At 43.6% G+C, this 18,395-nt stretch overlaps 2 protein-coding genes across 2 annotated transcripts in view; one reads left to right on the top strand and one right to left on the bottom strand.

Moving 5' to 3' along the window:
• Gcna (germ cell nuclear acidic peptidase) overlaps positions 1-3,571 on the top strand; it is a 55,873-nt gene extending 52,302 nt beyond the window's left edge. Inside the window, exons 17-18 of the mRNA XM_090326410.1 lie at positions 2,100-2,304; positions 2,937-3,571. Coding sequence (XP_090182536.1) covers positions 2,100-2,304; positions 2,937-3,195 — 464 coding nt within the window. The 3' untranslated portion in view covers positions 3,196-3,571. The remainder of the gene's footprint in view (positions 1-2,099; positions 2,305-2,936) is intronic.
• Positions 3,572-7,240: 3,669 nt separating this feature from the next.
• On the bottom strand, positions 7,241-13,067 carry Cxcr3 (C-X-C motif chemokine receptor 3). The gene is made up of 3 exons (XM_090325851.1): positions 12,813-13,067; positions 10,297-10,470; positions 7,241-8,752 (listed from the first exon to the last, which is right to left on the bottom strand). The coding sequence occupies exons 2-3, from the start codon at positions 10,390-10,392 to the stop codon at positions 7,658-7,660; spliced, it is 1,191 nt and encodes a 396-aa protein (XP_090181977.1). The 5' UTR covers positions 10,393-10,470; positions 12,813-13,067; the 3' UTR covers positions 7,241-7,657.
• Positions 13,068-18,395: the final 5,328 nt, after the last annotated feature.

The following is an 18,395-nucleotide window of genomic DNA, read 5'->3' as shown; positions in this document are numbered from 1 at the left end:
AAGGCCGTTATGAATGTACCTTGATCAGTACCACCCCTTTCAACATTCTCACCCATCCCTCCCCACCCAACTCTTCCTTCATTCTTGTTAATTTTGTAGAATGTGCATTGGATACTTTTTCTTATCTTTCTTCTATCCCTTTCCTTTGACCCCACCCTACTATCCTTTTTGAGTACCTTCTTCCTGGTGTTTTATTTTCCTGAACTTGGATTTTATCTTTTTAAGGAATTACACTTGAATCTACGGATTTTCAGTTAATATATTTGTATATACTTTTGTCTCACTTTCATATATTTACTTTGAGTTTATAGGCTAAATCAACATTTCACATACAAGGGAAAACATGCCTCTGTGCCTGATTTACTGATTCACTTAATGCATTTTTTCCCAAGTCTTTCCATTTCTTTACAAATGGTACAGTATCATTCTTTTTAATGGATGACTAAAATTCAGTTATATAGGCCACATTTTCTTGATTTATTCATGGTTGTGTTGATGGCTTTATTGTACCTTGGTTTGTAATCTTTTGAGTAAATTCTCAGGAGTAGAATTGCTGCATCATAATACACAACGATACTCATGTTTCCTGGCCCCAGCCTTTGCTCACAATTTTTACCTCCTCCTGAATATATACTTTTTTGCTACTGAGAATTAAATTTAGGGCCTCACACATGTTAGACATGAGCTACATCCCTATCCCTTATTAACTCTCAGGAAACAATTTTTTTGGCAGTATTGGGTTTGAATATAAGGTATCACAGTTCTTCAGGTGGTCCTTTGCCACTTGAGTTACACTCCTAACTCTAATTTTTGCTGGTTATTTGGAGGGGAGGGAGTTACAGGGTCTTTTTTTTTCTAGAATTGGGCTTTAAACAATAAGCCTCCAGATTTCAATCTCCAGAGTATCTAGGATTACATGCATAATCCACTAGTACTGGCTAGAAAACTTTTTTTTAATCATTGGGGTAATGTATTAGAGGGGTTACAATTACGTTCACCAGATAGTAAGTGCATTACTTCTCACACATTGATATCCCTTCTCATATTTTTGTCCCCATTTCCTTCCCCCCACCCCCTAGGAAACTTTTTTTGAGATGGGGTCTTGCTATGTTGCCCAGATTAGTTTTAAGCTTTAGGGCTCAAGTGATTGTCTGGCCTTAGCGCCTAAGCAGCTTGAATTATAGTCATGTTGTTACCCTTACTGAGTTTTGAGTGGCATTTCTTTATAAACCCAATTAGTTGTTAAAAATTTATTTTGCTGAAATTTGATCCACATCTGACCTTGGAGCCTCTCTTAGCCAAATCCCCATAGCTGTACTTTAGTTTCCCCTCCCCTTCTGTTTCTGGAGGTAAGAAACCAAATCTTGCCTCATATATTTTTAGCCATGTCCTATTAAAAATGAGCACACCGGAGCTCTTCAAAAAAGACTGGTTCACCTAAGCTTCTGATGTTAATAAAATCAATTTAATGTAGGTGGAAGTTTTACTTTTAGAATCTGGGGAAGGTAAAACTCAGTGCTGCCTTCACACACACACACACACACACACACACACACACACACACACACACAACAGTCATGATACTTTTTTGTTGGGTGAAGGTGAGTATTAAAGGGTAGCAAGTTAGAACATCTTTTCTCTGTCAGTCTTGGGCTTGAACTCAGGGCCTGAGCACTGTCCTTGGACTTTCTCAAGGCTAGAAGCTCTACCACTTGAGCCTCAGCACCACTTCTGGCCTTTTTTTTTGGCCTTTTTTTTCTATGTATATGGTACCGAGAAATTGAACTTGGGTCTTCGTGCGTCCTAGGCAAGCACTCTACCACTAGGCCAAACTGCTGGCCCCCATTTTTTTTTGATTGGTCGTGGGGGTTGAATTCTGGGCCTGGGCGCTCTTCAGCTCAAGGCTATCAATCTGGTTTTCTGGTGGGGGTTTGGAGATAACAGTCTCACAGACTTTCTTGCCCTGGCTGACTTTGAACCATGATCATCAGATCTCAGCCTCCTGAGTAGCTAGGATTACAGGCATGAGCCACCGTGCCCAGCTACATCCTTGGTTTTAATGCTCATGGTTATTATTGTTTGTTTGTTTCTATTCCAAGATCGAATCCGAGATACCTTAATGCATGAAATATGCCATGTAGCCTCCTGGCTGATTGATGGTGTCCAAGATTCTCATGGTGATTCATGGAAATTTTATGCTAATAAATGCAATGAGATACACCCAGAGCTGCCCTTGATCACCCGGTGCCACAACTATAGTATTAACTACAAAATTTATTATGAATGCGTTGAGTGTGGAACCAGGTAAGACCTTTCTCAGACTGTTTTTGTAGAACTGGGGTTTCAGCTTAAGGCCTCCCTCCAGCCTGCTAGGTAGATGATATTTTACCACTTGAGCCACAATCCCAGACCTCTTTTGCTTTTGTTATTTTTCAGGTAGGTCATCTATGTAGGTTGTATGACAGTTTTATTCATTGAGATGCGGTTCTTTAACCTTGTTCTTACAGATCTCCTACTTCTAAGACTTTTTCCAGTTACCTTTCACTCTGACATCCAAATGATTTTTTTTTCTTTTTCTTTTTGCCAGTCCTGGGCTTGAGCTCAGGGCCTGAGCACTGTCCTTGGACTTTCTCAACGCTAGAAGCTCTACCACTCGAGCCTCAGCACCACTTCTGGCTTTTTTTTCTGTGTATGTAGTACCAAGGAATCGAACCTGGGACTTCGTGAATACTGGACAAGCATTCTACCACTAGGCCAAACTCCCAGCCCCCCAAATGATTTTTTCTTTCCCTTCTAATTTGAGCTAGTTTGACTTCAGGGGCTGCTAGGGACAATACTCTCAGAAAAATTGTATTGAGCGCAAGCTGTCATGTTGGATATGATACAGGGCCTAGTAACTCATTCCTTTGTTGTATGGTTATCCTTTTCTTCATTAGAATTGGCCGCTACACCAAATCATTGAACACCGAACGTTTTCTCTGCCCCAGATGCAGAGGCACTCTTGTCATGCTACCATTACTGCGAAAAGATGGAACCCCCATTCAGCCCTATGTGAGACCATTTGCCATGTATGTGAAGCAGAATTACAGAAAGGTGCTGCTTGAGATGCCCCATTACTTCCATGGGGATGTGATGAGAAAGCTGAGCAAGGATTATATTGCCGAGAAAAAAGAAAAATCCTCAAAATTGTTTTAGAGTGCAATTTTACAAGCTGATTTGTTCACTGACAAGCAATTTTTAGAAAAAATATTTCTGTTAAGTCTATTTGAGTTTAAGCACATGTTTTTTTTTGCATTCATTTTATTCATGTTTGAAACCCTTTAGATGTACCTTAGGTGTTAACTTTACATAGCTTTAACATGTAGAACAAAACGGAAGAAAAATAAGTTTCAAGAATGGTGGGTTAAGAGAATGAGAAGTATACTGTAAAGAGAATAAGTTGCAGCACTTTACAAAAAGGGCTGCTAGTACACATAGCCTGTTTCATTTGCCCTACATAGAAAAAAAAACAAATGTGTTTTGTGAGTTGAGTTGCTGATGACTTTTAGTGAAGTTGTCTGGGTCATGCAGTTCGGGGAAAAAATAAATGTTTTCTGCATTTCACTTTGTGTTTTTTTTTATTATTTCTGCGCCTGACCGCAAGTGCTTCAGTATATTCCTTACTTCAAGATGTATGTCCAGGATGTGAATTGGATTCCATTGCATTTGTTTCCTCTGATTGCCACAATACAGTGGCTGAAAATAACACAGATGTATTTCCTTACATTTTTAGCGATCAAGAGACAGAGATGAGTTACCCTGGACTAATGTAGAGGTGTTGATTAGACTGTTTTTTTTCTGGAGGTTCCAGGGGGAAAACCCATTCCCTTGGTTTTTCAGCTCCTAGAGGCTACCAACCGTCCTTGGTTTATAGTTCCTTCTTCCGCCTTCAAAGCCAGCAACATCTGCTTTCTTTCCCTTTCTATGCCCCTTTTACTTCTAAGGAACCTTGGGATGACATTGGGTCCAATCAATCCAGAGAAATTTGTCAGCTGGTTAGCATCCTCACTTCCTTTTACCATATCTTGTTGTTGTTAGGTGTGTGCATATGTTTGGAGAGGGTCTTGCTCTGTAGCTCAGCTGCTGATGGAACTGGGTCATGTCACATTAGTGACTTTTGTAAGGGGAACTGACAGTGCAGTCAGTTCTTCACCTTCTGCCTTAACTCAGCAATTCTGAGTAGCTCCCATTATGTCTTCCACTCAAAATTAGCCCCAGCACCTGCTGTAGATAATTGGTCCCCACAGCCTACCTCCCATATGAATGACTGTTAGCAAGCCATTTGCAGCCCAGTTGGCATTTCTTTAAGCCCAATGCTGTTTCCATAGTAAGAGCCTGCATCACTTCTCATGTCACTCAAATGACCCACACAGCTTTTGGATCAAACTTAGGCCCATCATGTGATCCCAAACTACCTTTCAGTTTTATTTTCAACCCTTCTCTGAACCCTTAAATGCAGCCAGTTGGGACTGTTGATAATGCTCCCCCAATATACATTGCTCTTCCCTTCTGACTAGAAGTACTGTCTTCTTGTCACCCTTGGAAATGCCACTTGTCTTTTAAGTCACCTCGCTGTATACTAAAGGGCCCTGACCTTCATGCTTTGAGTCCTGGGCTCACTGTCTTGTGACTTAGGTGGTTTGCCTTTGGTATTGCAATATTTTTATTGTCACTAAAGAGGTGATGTTCAAAGGTGTTATAGTTACATAAATCAGGGAGAATACATTTCTTTTTGTACAATGCCACCCAATTCCCTCGCTCTATCCCATTTTTTTTCTCAACATCCCATCCACGAGATACATGGTTCAACACTTTGTTTATCCTGTGTCCCCTTATTTCTGTGTCCCATTTACCCTCCCAATGACAGATAAATGAACAAACAAGACAAATCAAAAACAGCTGCAAGGAAAACCTTTTTCCATTTCCTGGAGTTCATTTCAATAAATAATGTTTTATATGGTCATATGTATCAGCATTGAACCGTTGTGTTCCTCTCCTAAAAATATCCTCCTTTGGTCTCACTGTGTGTGAATGCTTAGAGTCCTGCTTAATTTATCATGTTCTAGTGTGTTTTATTTCTAGCTTCTACGTATTAGAGAAAACTTGTGCCATTTGACTCTCTGAGCTTGGCTTACTTCACTTAATATGATTTGTTTTAGATTCATCCACTTCCTTGCAAATGACATAATCTTATTCTTTTTAAAGACTTTTTTTGATGTGTTTTTCTTTTTTTCTTTTCTTTCTGCCAGTCCTGTGGCTTGAACTCAGGGCCTGAGCACTGTCCTTGGACTTTCTCAAGGCTGGAGCTCAACCACTTGAACCAAAGCACCACTTCTGGCTTTTTCTGTGGGTCATGTGGCTTAAATTCATCCTGGGAACTGCCCCTAAGCTCTTCAGCTCAAGGCTACCACCCTACCCCTGGGCCTGGGCAGTGCCCCTGTGCTCTTCTGTTCAAGGCTGCCACCCTACCCTGGAGCCAAGCCATACTTCCTGTTTTCTAGAGGTTAATTGGAAATCCTCAGATCTCAGCCTCCTGAGTAGCTAGGATTACAGGTGTGAGCCCCCATGCCCGGCTTCTTCTGGCTTTTTCTATGTATGTGGTACCAAGGAATCGAACCTGGGTCTTCATGCATGCTAGAAAAGCACTCTACCATTGTTGTGCCAAGATTGTTCCATGTTCTGGGAATGACTCCCTCCCCCACTTGTTTAGGGCCCATGTACTTGAACCCCAGGTGGTAATAGCTTGGTGCTCAGTGGTTAGACACCTGAGCTCTGATTCGACCAGTGGTTTGAGTTAAATAGCTAATCAGGTAATTGTACTTTCCCTATAAAAGCAGTGTAAAGTTCTTGCTCAGGGCCTTTTCAGCATTGCTGGCTGCTGGTACTCGGAGGCCCGAGTCTAGACTCGTAAATAAAACGACACCTGCTCTTTAGCTTTGAATGTGGCCTCTGGTGGTCTTTTCGGGGTTCTAGGAATTCGGGTACAACACCATTAGGTCAAACTTCCAGCCTATAATCTTATTCTTTCTCATGGATGAGTAAAGTGCCATTGTGTAATACAGTACCACATTTTTTGATCTACTCATTTATTGAAGGACATCTGAGCTGTTTTCCATACCCTTTGGCTACTGTTCACATGGATGTTCAAATGTCTTTAGGGTATCCTGGCTTGTGAAATTAGCTGGGTAGATGCACAGGAGTGGTAGTAGGGAAGATCTATGGTTATTTTTTGGAGGAACTTCTAGACTGTGTCCAGAGTTGTGGTACAAATGTACATTCCTGCCAACAGTGTAATAGGGTTTCTTTGCTCCCCACGTTCCCATCAATATTTGTTGCTCCAATTCAGGATATTGGCCAATCTAACTTGGGAAAGAGGGAATGTCAGATTTGTTTTGACTTGCATTTCCTTTGTGTGTAGGGATAATGAATATTTCTGTGTTTCTTTGCTATTCATACCTTTTCTGAGAAGTTGCTCCTTTTCTGCTCTACCCATTTAATAATTGGTTTATTAGCCTTGGGAGGGGTTAGTTTCTTGAGCTCCTTGTATATATATTGGATATAAGCCTTTGTTCAATATATTACTGGTAAAGATCTCCTTCTAGTGTGTTGGCTGTCTTTCTAGTTCAGTAATGATATCCTTTGCTGTCCAGAAACTTATTTTGATGTAATCTCCCTGGGACACGTCAAAAAAATTGTGACTATGCCTATGCATTCTAGTGATTTTCCTATTCCGTCTCGCAGTAATTTCAAAGTTTCATGTCTGACATTGAGTTCTTAGATCCACTTTGAGTTGATATGAGTGCATGATGACAAACTAAAATCCACTTTTAATTTTCTGCATATGGATGCCCAGTTGATATTACCACTACTTTTTTTTTGCCAGCCTGTAGTTTTAGAGTGCAGGGACCTAAGTCATACACTTGGTGGCTCCTTCACTAAGGTGTGACCAGACTATCCAAACAGCCTGCTGCTCAATTGCTCACTGCCTACACTCAGAACCATGACAGTGCTCACTAGCCACTGCCAGGTAAGTAATAGAGGCAATAGAAGAGAAAAGAATTTCCAGACAAGCAAAGAAAAATCTATAGAGATATTAACAGGCAGGATAGGCTTACACAGACATGGCCAGACAGGAAAAAACAGGAAGAACATTCCTGAGCTCAGGGCTGGCTAGAATAATGATTGCTGACACACCTTAGTCCAAATTAGCATGTTTATTGAAAAGTTTTAAGCTTAATTTTTAATAAAGGTGAGCAGTGAGCAAATATAAAGGTTTTGGGGACCACATTAAAAGTTATACAGAAGCAGAGACCAGGACCTTTGCTGTTCGTCTCATATTCCTTGCATATGGGGAAGGCCAAGTTCTACTTAGTAATTAACAAGTAGAAGAGCACTAAGGACCCATGCAGTCACCTCAGAAGTGGCAGGATGGAATTTTGTAGTTAAGGAGAAGCAGTGGAGCTGTTCCCACTGTTCTAGGTCTGCCAGTGAGTTCCAGGGGCAAGGTGTGGGGCAACAAGAGCCAGCCCAGCAGTTGAGGGAGGGAAGAGCTCCAATTGTGTGCATGTAAGTGTAGGGGATTAGGGTACATGGGCAAAAGGGCATATCCATCCCAGCTTCACAAGCCTGAAAAAGAAGCTTCTGTGGTTTCAGACCAGGACGAATCCTTGCGGGATAATGATGATTGCTGCTGGAGCCTTCTCTGGTTGAGACAGCCTAGGCGCATAAGTAGTATCCACATTCGCTCTCTGAACTTGACCCCCATAAAGGCATAGAGTAGTGGGTTGAGGCAACAGTGCATGTAACCCATTCCTGAGGTGATCGATTTGGCTACATCGACCTGGCTTTCTCGGCCACAGTTGCGTGCCAAGGCCCCCAGGTCCATGAGAGTGTCCACAAGCACCACCAGATGATAGGGGGTCCAGCAGAGAGCAAAGACCACCACTACTACCACCACTAGCCTCATGGCTCGCAAGCGCCGTTGACCTTTGGAGGCCAGCAGCACAGCCAGGATGCGGGCATAGCAGTAAGTCATGACCAGTAGGGGCAGCAGAAAACCAGCCACCAGCTGTAGTCCCTGCAGAGCCCTCTGGCCCACCAACCGGAAGTTGTACTGGCAGTGGGTGGCATTGAGTCGTTTGTCATGTTGAGCTGACAGGAAGATGAAATCTGGGAGGGCAAAGATCAGACAGAGCCCCCAGACAACAACACAAGTGAGAGTCACACGGGTTGGGGGCCCCCGGCGGTAGAGCTGTGTTGCATGCACTATGTTCAGGTAGCGGTCAAAGCTGATGCAGGCCAGCAGGAGAGCCCCTGAATAGAAGTTGATGTTGAAGAGGGCACCTGCCAGTTTACAGAGGATGGACCCAAAGACCCACTGGATGGCAACAGCCACTGCCCACAACGGCAGCGTCAGTACCAGCAGGATATCAGCCACAGCCAGATGGAGCAGAAACATGTCAGTACTGCTGAGAACTGTGCGCCTGCTCAGCAGCACAGCTGCCACAGCCCCGTTGCCCAGCAGCCCCAACAGAAAGAGGAGACTGTAGAGGGCAGGGAGGAAGGCCCTGTCAAAGTTCAGACTGACATCCTGTGGGCACGGTGGGGACACACAGCAGATGTCACTCTCATTTTCTCCGTAGTCATAGGAAGAGCTAGAATTTTCCAGAAAGAAAGCAATGTCTGAGGCATCTAGCGTTTGCCGTTGGCTCACCTGCAGGAGGGAAGGAAGAGGGAAGGGAGGGTGGGCTTTGTAAAAAGTCTGCAGTCTGTCCTCCCCAGTATGAATTCTCTGATGAGCAAATGGCTCTGGGAGGCAAGCCCTAAGGGCCTAGATCAAACCCTGAAATTATCACCCCTTTTCTCCCAGGACTGCCCCTCCTGATGGTAACTTCCCCTCTCATTGGCTAGACTGTCCTTAACTTTCCAATCTGGTGTGCTGTTCTATATGCCCATGGATATTGGGCAGGAGAAAAAGCTTCCCTCCCACACTCAGAGTTCTCTTGGTGCTCTCTAACAGCACAGCTTGCTGGCCTCAGTGTTGAGGCCACATCTAGTTTAATACCTTCTGTCATCTTTTCAATCACTAGCCTTCCTCTTTTCAACCCTTATCTGAAGACCCCAAATTCCTGCCCCCTGCTTTCTACCTTATGTTTATCTCCCCTACATAGGCAGAACACCTATTTAGCCTTCAACTGCACTCTCTCATAGAGCTCTTGCAGAAATCTATTTTTTGGGTGGTACTGGGATTTGAACTCAGAGACTTATACCTGTGAAAAAAGGGCTTAGGCTAGTCTCAAACTCCTGGACTCAAGTAACCCTCTTGCTGGGATTACAGGGATGTACCCCCATGCCCGACTTGCACCTGTGTGTGTGTGTGTGTGTGTGTGTGTGTGTGTGCTTACATGTACATGCACACATGCGTGCCTGCACATGTGCTGAATCTGGGACTTGAACTTCAGGGTCTGGGCACTATCCTTGAGCTCTTTTGCTCAGAGCTAATGCTCTACCACTTGAGCCACAGATCTGTTTCTGGCTTTTCCTTTCCTTTCCTTTCTTTTCTTTTTTTTCTCTTCCTTCCTCTTTCTTTCTGCCTTTCTTTCTTTCTTTCTTCCTTCCTTCCTTCCTTCCTTCCTTCCTTCTTTCTTTCTTTCTTCCTTCCTTTTTCCTTCTTTCTTTCTTTCTTTCTTTCTTTCTTTCTTTCTTTCTTTCTTTCTTTCTTTCTTTCTTTCTTTCTTTCTTTCTTTCCTTATTAGAGAGAAAAGCCTCATGGACTTTCTTGCCCAGGCTGGCTTTGAACTATGATCTTCAGATCTCAGCCTACTGAATAGCTAAGATTATAGGTGTGAACCTCTGGTGCTCAGCCAGATATTATTTTTATCCAGTTACAACCAACAAGTCCATCTTCGCCACACAACCCACAATCACCCCATAGTATCAGGCCTCCCCAGTGCAAATTCAATACAGCACACGAGATCCAAAATGCAAGTCAGAACTGAAGGGAACCTTAGAGTTCACCAAAGCTGAGCCTCTACCAATTCCATATATTTGGCAGATTAGGCACTAAAGCCAAAAACAGGATGACACTAGCCTGTGGCTAGTGGCCAAGTTAAGTTTTCAATTTCTCATCTAGTGTTCCCACTATAAAGAGGCCCAAAGCTTCTACCTGCCTGTTCAGCCTTCTAGCGCAGCCCATCCCTGTGTCCTAGAATAAACTGTTGGAGCTGTGGTTTGGCCCGGATGGGCAGCAGCACTTACCTCAGGGGCCATGGCTAGGCTGGTGCTCCGGCTGCTGAGGTCGTGTGCTGCCTGCCCCTCTACTTTGGTGCTTGTGGTTGGGAACTTGCAGTGCATAGAGGAAGTAAAGGTTTCGTGGTTCTCGGCACAGCCTCTTCCAGAGGATTAGTAACAGCCACTCCTCCTGAATCCAAGCTACAGAGGTGATACAAAACCTACTCCTGTGGCCAGATGAAATTGCTCTGGCCAGACAAACCTGGACCTGTGGGTGAATCTGAGGTCCTACCCAATATGGTTCATATATGAACAGTTCTAGGAGCAGGCAGGAAATTTTATTCAATACCCAATGAATAATAAAGTGAAACTCATACTGTAAAGGCATATATCCCTTCATAGGTCTTTGTTTGGATTTATACTTGGGTTCTAGGAGGGGAGGAATGGGGAGCAGTATACTGTCATCAAGCTTTTTGTAAAAAAAAAGATGTTTTCAAGCATCCATATGCTGTTTCTTCAATTATTTGGGTATGATTGGATCTGACTTGGCACTAGTGCTGTTTGTTTGATTGTTTTTGTATTTCCAGAGCTAAGGACCAAACTCAGGGCCTTGCACTTGCCAGGCAATGGCTCTTCTGCTGAGCTAAATCCCAAATCCCCAACCTCTAGAGGTGTTTTTGTTTTTGGTTTTTTGTGGGGGTCATGGGACTTGAGCTCTGCCTAGGCACTGTCCCTGAGCTCTTCAGCTCACGGCTACCGCCCTACCTACCCTTGAGCCAAGCCCACTTACTGTTTTCTAGAGATTAATTGGAGAGAAGAGTCTCAGGTCCTTTTGTGCCCTGGCTGGCTTTGAACCTTGCTCCTCAGATCTCAGCCCCCCGAGTAGCTAGGATTACAAAGCGTGAACCACCACGCCCAGCCTGGTAGTGTGTTTTTTTGTCATTAGAATCAATTTTAATGAAGCCAAGTGAGTGTCACCAAGGCATCCAGACTAGATTGAGCAGGTTTAAAACCCTTTCCTTAACTTGGAGGCTGGGAACTGAGATTATGTGATGTTCAGCAGACAGGCTTTAATTTTTGCAAGCAAATGGCACAGCTGACAGGCTACCATTAACATCAGGGTTCAGTCTGGTGACAGAAACAGAAACGCTTCATTCTAGGGAAGGCATGGGATGTTAGGGCACAGACAAGTCTTTTGAGGAGAGGAAGCTGAAGAAGTCACTAGCTCTTTTCCTTCCTTTCTTCCTTTCTGTCCTGAGGCTTGAACTCAGGGCCTGAGTGCTATCCTTGGGCTTTCTCAAGGCTAGAGCTCTACCACTTGAGCCACAGCACCATTTCTGGCTTTTTCTCTGTAGGTGGTACTGGGGAATCTTCATGCATGCTAGGCAAGCACTCTACCAGTAGGCCAAATTCCTAGCTAGGAATTGCTCTTCAACTGTGATCTCTCTTTGTAGTAAGTTAAACGGGCTCCACTGTCTTCAGTCTTGGCATGCTTGTGTTGTTTGTGAAGTGGATTAGCTCTCTTAAAAATTAGCTGCAACTGGATGCTGGTGGCTCACACCTGTAATCCTAGCTACTCAGGAGGCTGAGATCTGAGGATTACAGTTCAAAGCCAGGCAGGGCAGTGAAGTCCATGAGACTCTTATCTCCAATTAGCCACCAGAAAGCCAGAAGTGGCTCTGTGGCTCCAAGTGGTAGAGCACTAGCTTTGGGTGAAGAGCTCAGGGATAGTGCCCCGGCCCAGAGTTCAAGCCCCACAACCGATTTAAAAAAATTTGCTCAGCACCAGTAGCTCAAGTCTATTATCCTGGCTACTCAGCAGGCTGAAATTTGGAGGATTAGATTTTAAAGCCAATCCAAGAAAAAAACATGTGAGAAACTCTATCTCCAATTAACCAGGAAAAGGAATGTATGCTTCAAGTGGTAGAGTGCCAGCTATGAGCAAGAAAGCTGAGCAAAGAGTGCAAAGCTCTGAGTCCAATCCCATATGCCACACACATGCACACGTGCATGCACAAACACAACCCTCCATTTACTGAAACTGACCTGTCGAGTTACTATATTTAAATGCATACTATTCAAACTTAAAAGCTGTTTCTTGAAGATTGATGTTGCTAAGGAGCCTAGGCTAGTCTCAATTCCTGACTAAGATTTAAAGCATTTTACTGAACCAAGAGCTAGTGATTCACTCTTACAATTCTGGATACTTGGGAGGGTACAATCTCAGAATCGCAGTTCAAAGCCAGACCAGGCAGGAAAGCCTGTGGATCCTATGTCAAGTTAACAAACAAACAAAAAAAGCTGGAAGTGGAGGCGTAGCTCAATTAGTAGAGTTGCAGTCTTGAGTGAAAAAGTTAAAGGATAGTGCTAAGGCCCTGGGTTCAAGCCCCAGTACTGGCAGAAAAAAATATTTTAATGTGATTCTTTACACTAAATCTAGTTCTTTACCATCACTCTTTCCAGCTCATTAACAGAAAAATGAAAGGTTGTGAAGCTATTCCTGAAACTGCTTTGAACTTGATGTGGATTTAGATGGGCAGTACCTTATTTCCACTACACAGATCCCTTTGGCATTTGGTGGGTTACTCTCATGAGTAAAGATTTGTAAAGGTGAAAGACTTTCATCAAATTCTTCAGGCAAACCAGGGACTGACAGGAACACACACACACACACACACACTCAGATCTTATCTTGAGATGTCTGGTCTCCTCCTGGACTAATCTCATTTTCCATACAGGGATGATGAGCCTCAGTTTCCCAGGCTGCTAGGAAGGACACTCAGAAAAAGATCTGAGCATGATCTTTGGAAAGTACTGAGAATTTTTCTTTCTGAGTCTCAACATCCTGATGTTAGGTTGGGTTCTGATAGGACAGCCTGGACTCCTGCTGTTTCCGGGGTGACCAGTGCAATTATGATGCCATAGAGGACAGTGTTGAACTTGGCTTCAAACCAGCCCACACTCCACCCCATTCAAACTGTGCAGCTTCAGAGCAATCTCCAGCCAGCTTTTCTCAGCAAGGCTATTACCATTAGCTCCCACTGAGGCGAGAATGCTGAATGATTGGGTTATTGGCCCCAAACAAAGAGCCATATAAAGCCTTTGAAGTGATGGGAGCCCATAATAGAAGATAATGCCTTGAGGGGGCATTCATGTGGCTGTGGCCTGGAGGGCTCATCCTCTAGAAAGGGAGGGAGGAAGTTGGTCCTTTCTCTTGTCACAGGAGGCAGGAGAGGGTTTGTGAAATTCTCCTGTAAAAGTAAGGACTCTTCACTGAGGGTCCTTGACTTTGATTTCGAATAAGAATTTCTGGGCAAGTCACAATGGTAAGAAAACTTGATGGAACTATATTGAGTAAGTAAGCAAGTAGACAAAAAGCAGGAAAACAGACATATTCTCTTAACAGAGTGTGGGAGCTCTAGAGGAGAGACAAAGGGGTATTTTATGTGGTAAAGGCAGGGGGTCTTGTAGAAAGATATGTGCTTTATCTTTGCTCTAATCCCTCCTGGTGTTGTACTTCCTGAGTTTCTGAATGTTTTGGGCAATCCATCAAGGTAAGAATACATGCTGCCATAAAACTGATGTTTATCCTTGAAAAAAGGAAGGCATCCTGTTGTCTATATTTTGGGTAGAAGGTTGCTTAACTTTGGGGGAAGCATTTTTCTTAGGAAAAAATACATCCAGGCAGACAAATGTTATTTTTTTTTGTCAGTCATGAGGCTTGAACTCTGGGCCTGGGCGCTGTCCCTGATCTCTTTAGCTCAAGGCTACTGCTCTACCTCTTGAGCCACAGCACCACTTCTGGTTTTATGGTGGTTAATTGGAGATAAGAGTCTCACGTTCTTTAGAGCCTGGGCTGGCTTTAAACCTCAATCCTCAGATCTAATTCTCCTGAGTAGCTAGGATTACAGGTGTGAGCCACCACACCCGGCCAAATATATTTTTGCCAGTCCTGGGCTTTGGCTCAGGGCATGACCACTGTCCTTGGGTTTTCTCAAGGCTAGAGTACTACCACTTGAGCCACAGCACCACTTCTGGCTTTTTTCTATGTATGTGGTACAGAGGAATCGAACCCGGGTCTTTGTGCATTCTAGGCAAGCACTCTACCACTAGGCCAAACTCCCAGCCTTAAATATTAATTCTTGAGGTGAGAAACGCATCTCTCTATCAGTAATACATCCTGCTGTCTCTCTTTGAACCAAAGATAGTGCTTCTATGTTTCTAAATACCATGTCTGAGTTACCTTCACCATGACTCATTTTCTTCCATTTATATTGTCTCATTTTCCCCTAAATGACTGTGGTCCCTTGATCTTTTTTTTTTTTGGCGGTCATGAGGCTTGAACTCTGGGCCTGTGTGCTGTCCCTGAGCTATTCAGCTCAACACTAGCACTCTACCACTTGAGCCACAGCGCCACTTCAGGTTTTCTGGTGATTAATTGTAGATAAGGCTCTCATGGACTTTGGCTGGCTTTGAACTGTAATCCTCAGATCTCATAGTCCTGAGTAGCTAGGATTATAGGCATGAACCACTGCTTGGCTGGCGCCTTAATCTTAAGGGAAGCATGTGGATAAATATCTCCATAGGCTTAAGTTTTCTGAATTCTTGGCAGCCATTTACAATGCCTCATTTAATTTAGTCTATCCTGCCTTACTCTGGTCTAGGTTGAGGTTGTGGAATTCACTTGTGCTAACTGAGTTCTCTGATGAACTAGGTCCCAGCAAAATCATGCCATCTGCCTATTTCCTTACCTGAAAATGATTCTAAGCACTTGATAGGGCCGTTCTGAGAACTGCAAAGCATATGCATGGAAAGACTCCAGCAACAAAACACTTAACTTTCTCTGGTCACTTCCTCAACCTATCCCAAGCCTCAAAAAGGCAGGAGCAGCTCCTGGTGACTTCTGCCCTTATTCCTAGTTAAACTGTCTTAGAAGGTTCCTGTATTATGTAGCTAGGCCAAGCCCTGGTCTAGCTCTTCAACTTGGCTCTTTCTGGGCCTAAGCAGTACTGAGATAGTAGAAAGCCATGCTCTGGGGCAGAGCCATTTCAATCTGAGTTCTGGCTTCTACTGTGTCCTCCAGGGCAGCCAGCAGGGAAGCTAAGGGAGGAAGTTAGTCAGAGTGAAGCTGCTGAGGGCCCCCACCTGTGGTCAAGGTGTGAAATGTGCACCTGGCTCCCCTCCTCCTGTTATTTTTCATTCTTTCACACCCCTGAGCTGTGGTTTGGGGGAGATAAGAGGCTCAGAGATCTACACCCTTGGGCCCAGTCTCTCACAGGAAGAAGAACCTCTACATTAGGAACAATGGCCATTCTTTCTCATCCTTAGTCTTCTGTTGTGTACCAGATCTGAGGATCATGGTTCACAACCAGCCCAGCTGGAAAGTCCATGAGACTTTCATCTCCAATTAGTTACCAAACAGCTGGATGTGGAGCTGTGGCTCAAGTATTAGAGCACTAGCCTTAAGCAAATAAAAACCCTCAGGGACATGGCTCAGGCCCTGAATTCAAAACCTAAAACTGACAATAACAGCAAAAAAAGAGAAAAAGAAAATGAAAACGAAAAGAAAATAGGAAATTCAAGTATTTGGACAACTGTTGAAATTTGAATATGATCTAGGGATTAGTCAAAACCCTTGAATCTTTACTATTTTGATTTTTTGACGGAAGACTGGTTTTCTGTCACTTGAGCCACACCTCCACTTCTGGCTTCCTTGGCTGGTTAACTGGAGAGTCTTTTAGATTTGTTGCCTAGGGCTTCAAAGTAGAAGTCTCAAATTTCAGCCTCCTGAGTAGCTAGGATTATAGATTTGAGACATTGGCATCTGTATTATGCTGTTTTATATCAGAGAAATTGCATATTTGTGTTAAATATACATGGAGTCATTTGGTAAAAGATGAAAGATTTGTACTATCTGAAGAGAAACCAGAGTAAGCATTAAGAAATTTAGGAGCAAAAGCCATGAAGCTTGCCACATTTTTCTCCCCAGGACTTGGAAACTAAATAGGCAGGAGGAGAAACATATGCAAATGATGAAGAAAATAGTGGTGTGCTAATACTGGTGATATGGAGAAAGAGAGAAAAGAGTTCTTTGTACTATTCTTGCAACTTTTTTGTAAGTTTTACATTTTTCAAAAGTTTAAAATTAACATTAGTTTGAACTTAGGGCCTCGGCATTGTCCCTGAGCTTTTGTGCTCAAGGTTAGTGTTCTGCCACTTGAGCAGCAGATCCATTTCTGAGTGCCAGTCTTGAGTAAAAATGTGAATCAGGGTTACAGGAGTTTGGCCTAGTGGTAGAGTGCCTGCCTAGCATGTACGAAGACCCAGGTTCAATTCCTTGGTACCCCATACATAGGAAAAGCCAGAAATGGTGCTATGGCTTAAGCAGTAGAGCTCTAGCCTTGAGAAAGTCCAAGGACAGGGCTCAGGGCCTGAGTTCAAGCCCCATGACTGGCAAAAAAAGTAAACCAGGCATGAGATCCTGAGTTTAAGCCCCAGTAGTGGTGTGTGCACATGTGTACGCACACACATATGTGCACAGAGTTACCAAAAGACTCTCTTTCAAGTCGGACTTGATGCACTCCTATAATCCCAACACTTTTTAGGTTAAGGTAGGAGGATCACAGATTTGAGGTAGCCTGGATTACCGAGTAAGACCCTGTCTCAATAAACAAGGGAAGAAGTAGGGATGTGGTTCAACTGGTAGAGCACTATGCTTGAGCAGAGAAAAAGGTAGGCAAGAGAAAAAGGCTGTCAGTTAGCACACGCATGTTTCTGTGTTTGCACATGCATGCCACATGAACGTATACTCGCACTGAAATTTGTGAAGTGCCAGTGTGGTTTGAGTGGTAGAGTGTCAGCCTTACACAAAAAAGCTAAGGTAGAACACAGACTGAGATTAAACCTCAGTAGTAGCAGAGAAAAAAATAGCATAGCCAGTGAGTGCTTCATGCTTGTAATCCTAACTACTCAGGAGGCTGAGATCTGATGATCAAGTTTCAAAGTTAGGACACAAATCTGAGAGATTCATATTTCCTATTATCCAGCAAAAAGCTGGAAGTGGAGGTATGGATCAAGTGGTAATGCCACAGCCTTGAGTGAAAAGCCAAGCTAAAATTCAAGGCTCTTGAGTTTAAGAACCAGTATTGGCACAAAATAAATAGAGAACAGAAAGAAAAGTACTAGATATCAGTGGCTGTGCCAAGGAACTGAAATAGAGAGAATTATGATTTGTGGTCAGCCCGAGCAAAAAGTTCTCCAAACCTCATCTTGACAAATAGCTGGGCATGTTGATCCAAAGCCTGTCATTATACCTGTGGCAGGAAGTAGAAATTGGGAAGATTGTAGAGTCTAGGGTAGCCCAGGCAAAAAGTGAGATCTGGTCTTATTAATATCCAGATTAAAAGAGCTAGAAATATAGTTTAAACAGTAGAAGCACTTACCTAACTAGTGTAAAGCCCTGATTTCAAACTCCAGTATCTTTGAAATAATTTTTGTTTTCATTACAATGGGTTTACAGTCATCTGATATTCTCAGGAACAGCTTAGAGACTTTGTGAAAAGGTGAGTAGAAGATGTTTTTTCCCTCAATATAGTCTCTCTCTCTCTCTCTCTCTCTCTCTCTCTCTCTCTCTCTCTCTCTCTCTCTCTCTCCCTCCCTCCCTCCCTCCCTCCCTCCCTCCCTCCGTGACCTTACTTTGTGTTTCTAGACTCAGTTTCTTCCATTGTAGTCTGGGTAGTGATCTCCAGCTTCTCAGTCTCAAACTTCCTTTCAATTTCCCCTTTGGAAGCATCCCCCAAGGACTATTTCCTGCCACTCAAAGAAAGTAAGCTAAGCTGTGCGCCGTGGCTCACACCTGTAATCCTAGCTATTCAGGACACTGAGATCTGAGGATCAAGGTTGAAAGCCAGCCTGGGCCCAAAAGGACCTGAGACTTCTATCTCCAATTAACCTTAAGAAAATTGAAGGTGGGGCTTGGCTCAAGGGTAGGGCAGTAGGCTTGAGGTGAAGAGTTCAGGGACAGCGCCCAGGCTGAGTTCAAGCCCCATGACTCCTCTCCCCCAATAAAAAGAATGCAAGCTATGTATGAGGTTCCCAGAATGACTTCATGTTTGACATGGATTGGC

This window comes from Megascapheus bottae, chromosome X, assembly GCF_031878675.1.
Source record: "Megascapheus bottae isolate mThoBot1 chromosome X, mThoBot2.hap1, whole genome shotgun sequence".
Taxonomy (NCBI): domain Eukaryota; kingdom Metazoa; phylum Chordata; class Mammalia; order Rodentia; family Geomyidae; genus Megascapheus; species Megascapheus bottae.
The sequence above is the reverse complement of the archived record's forward strand: the minus strand, read 5'-3'. Positions and strand labels throughout refer to the sequence as shown.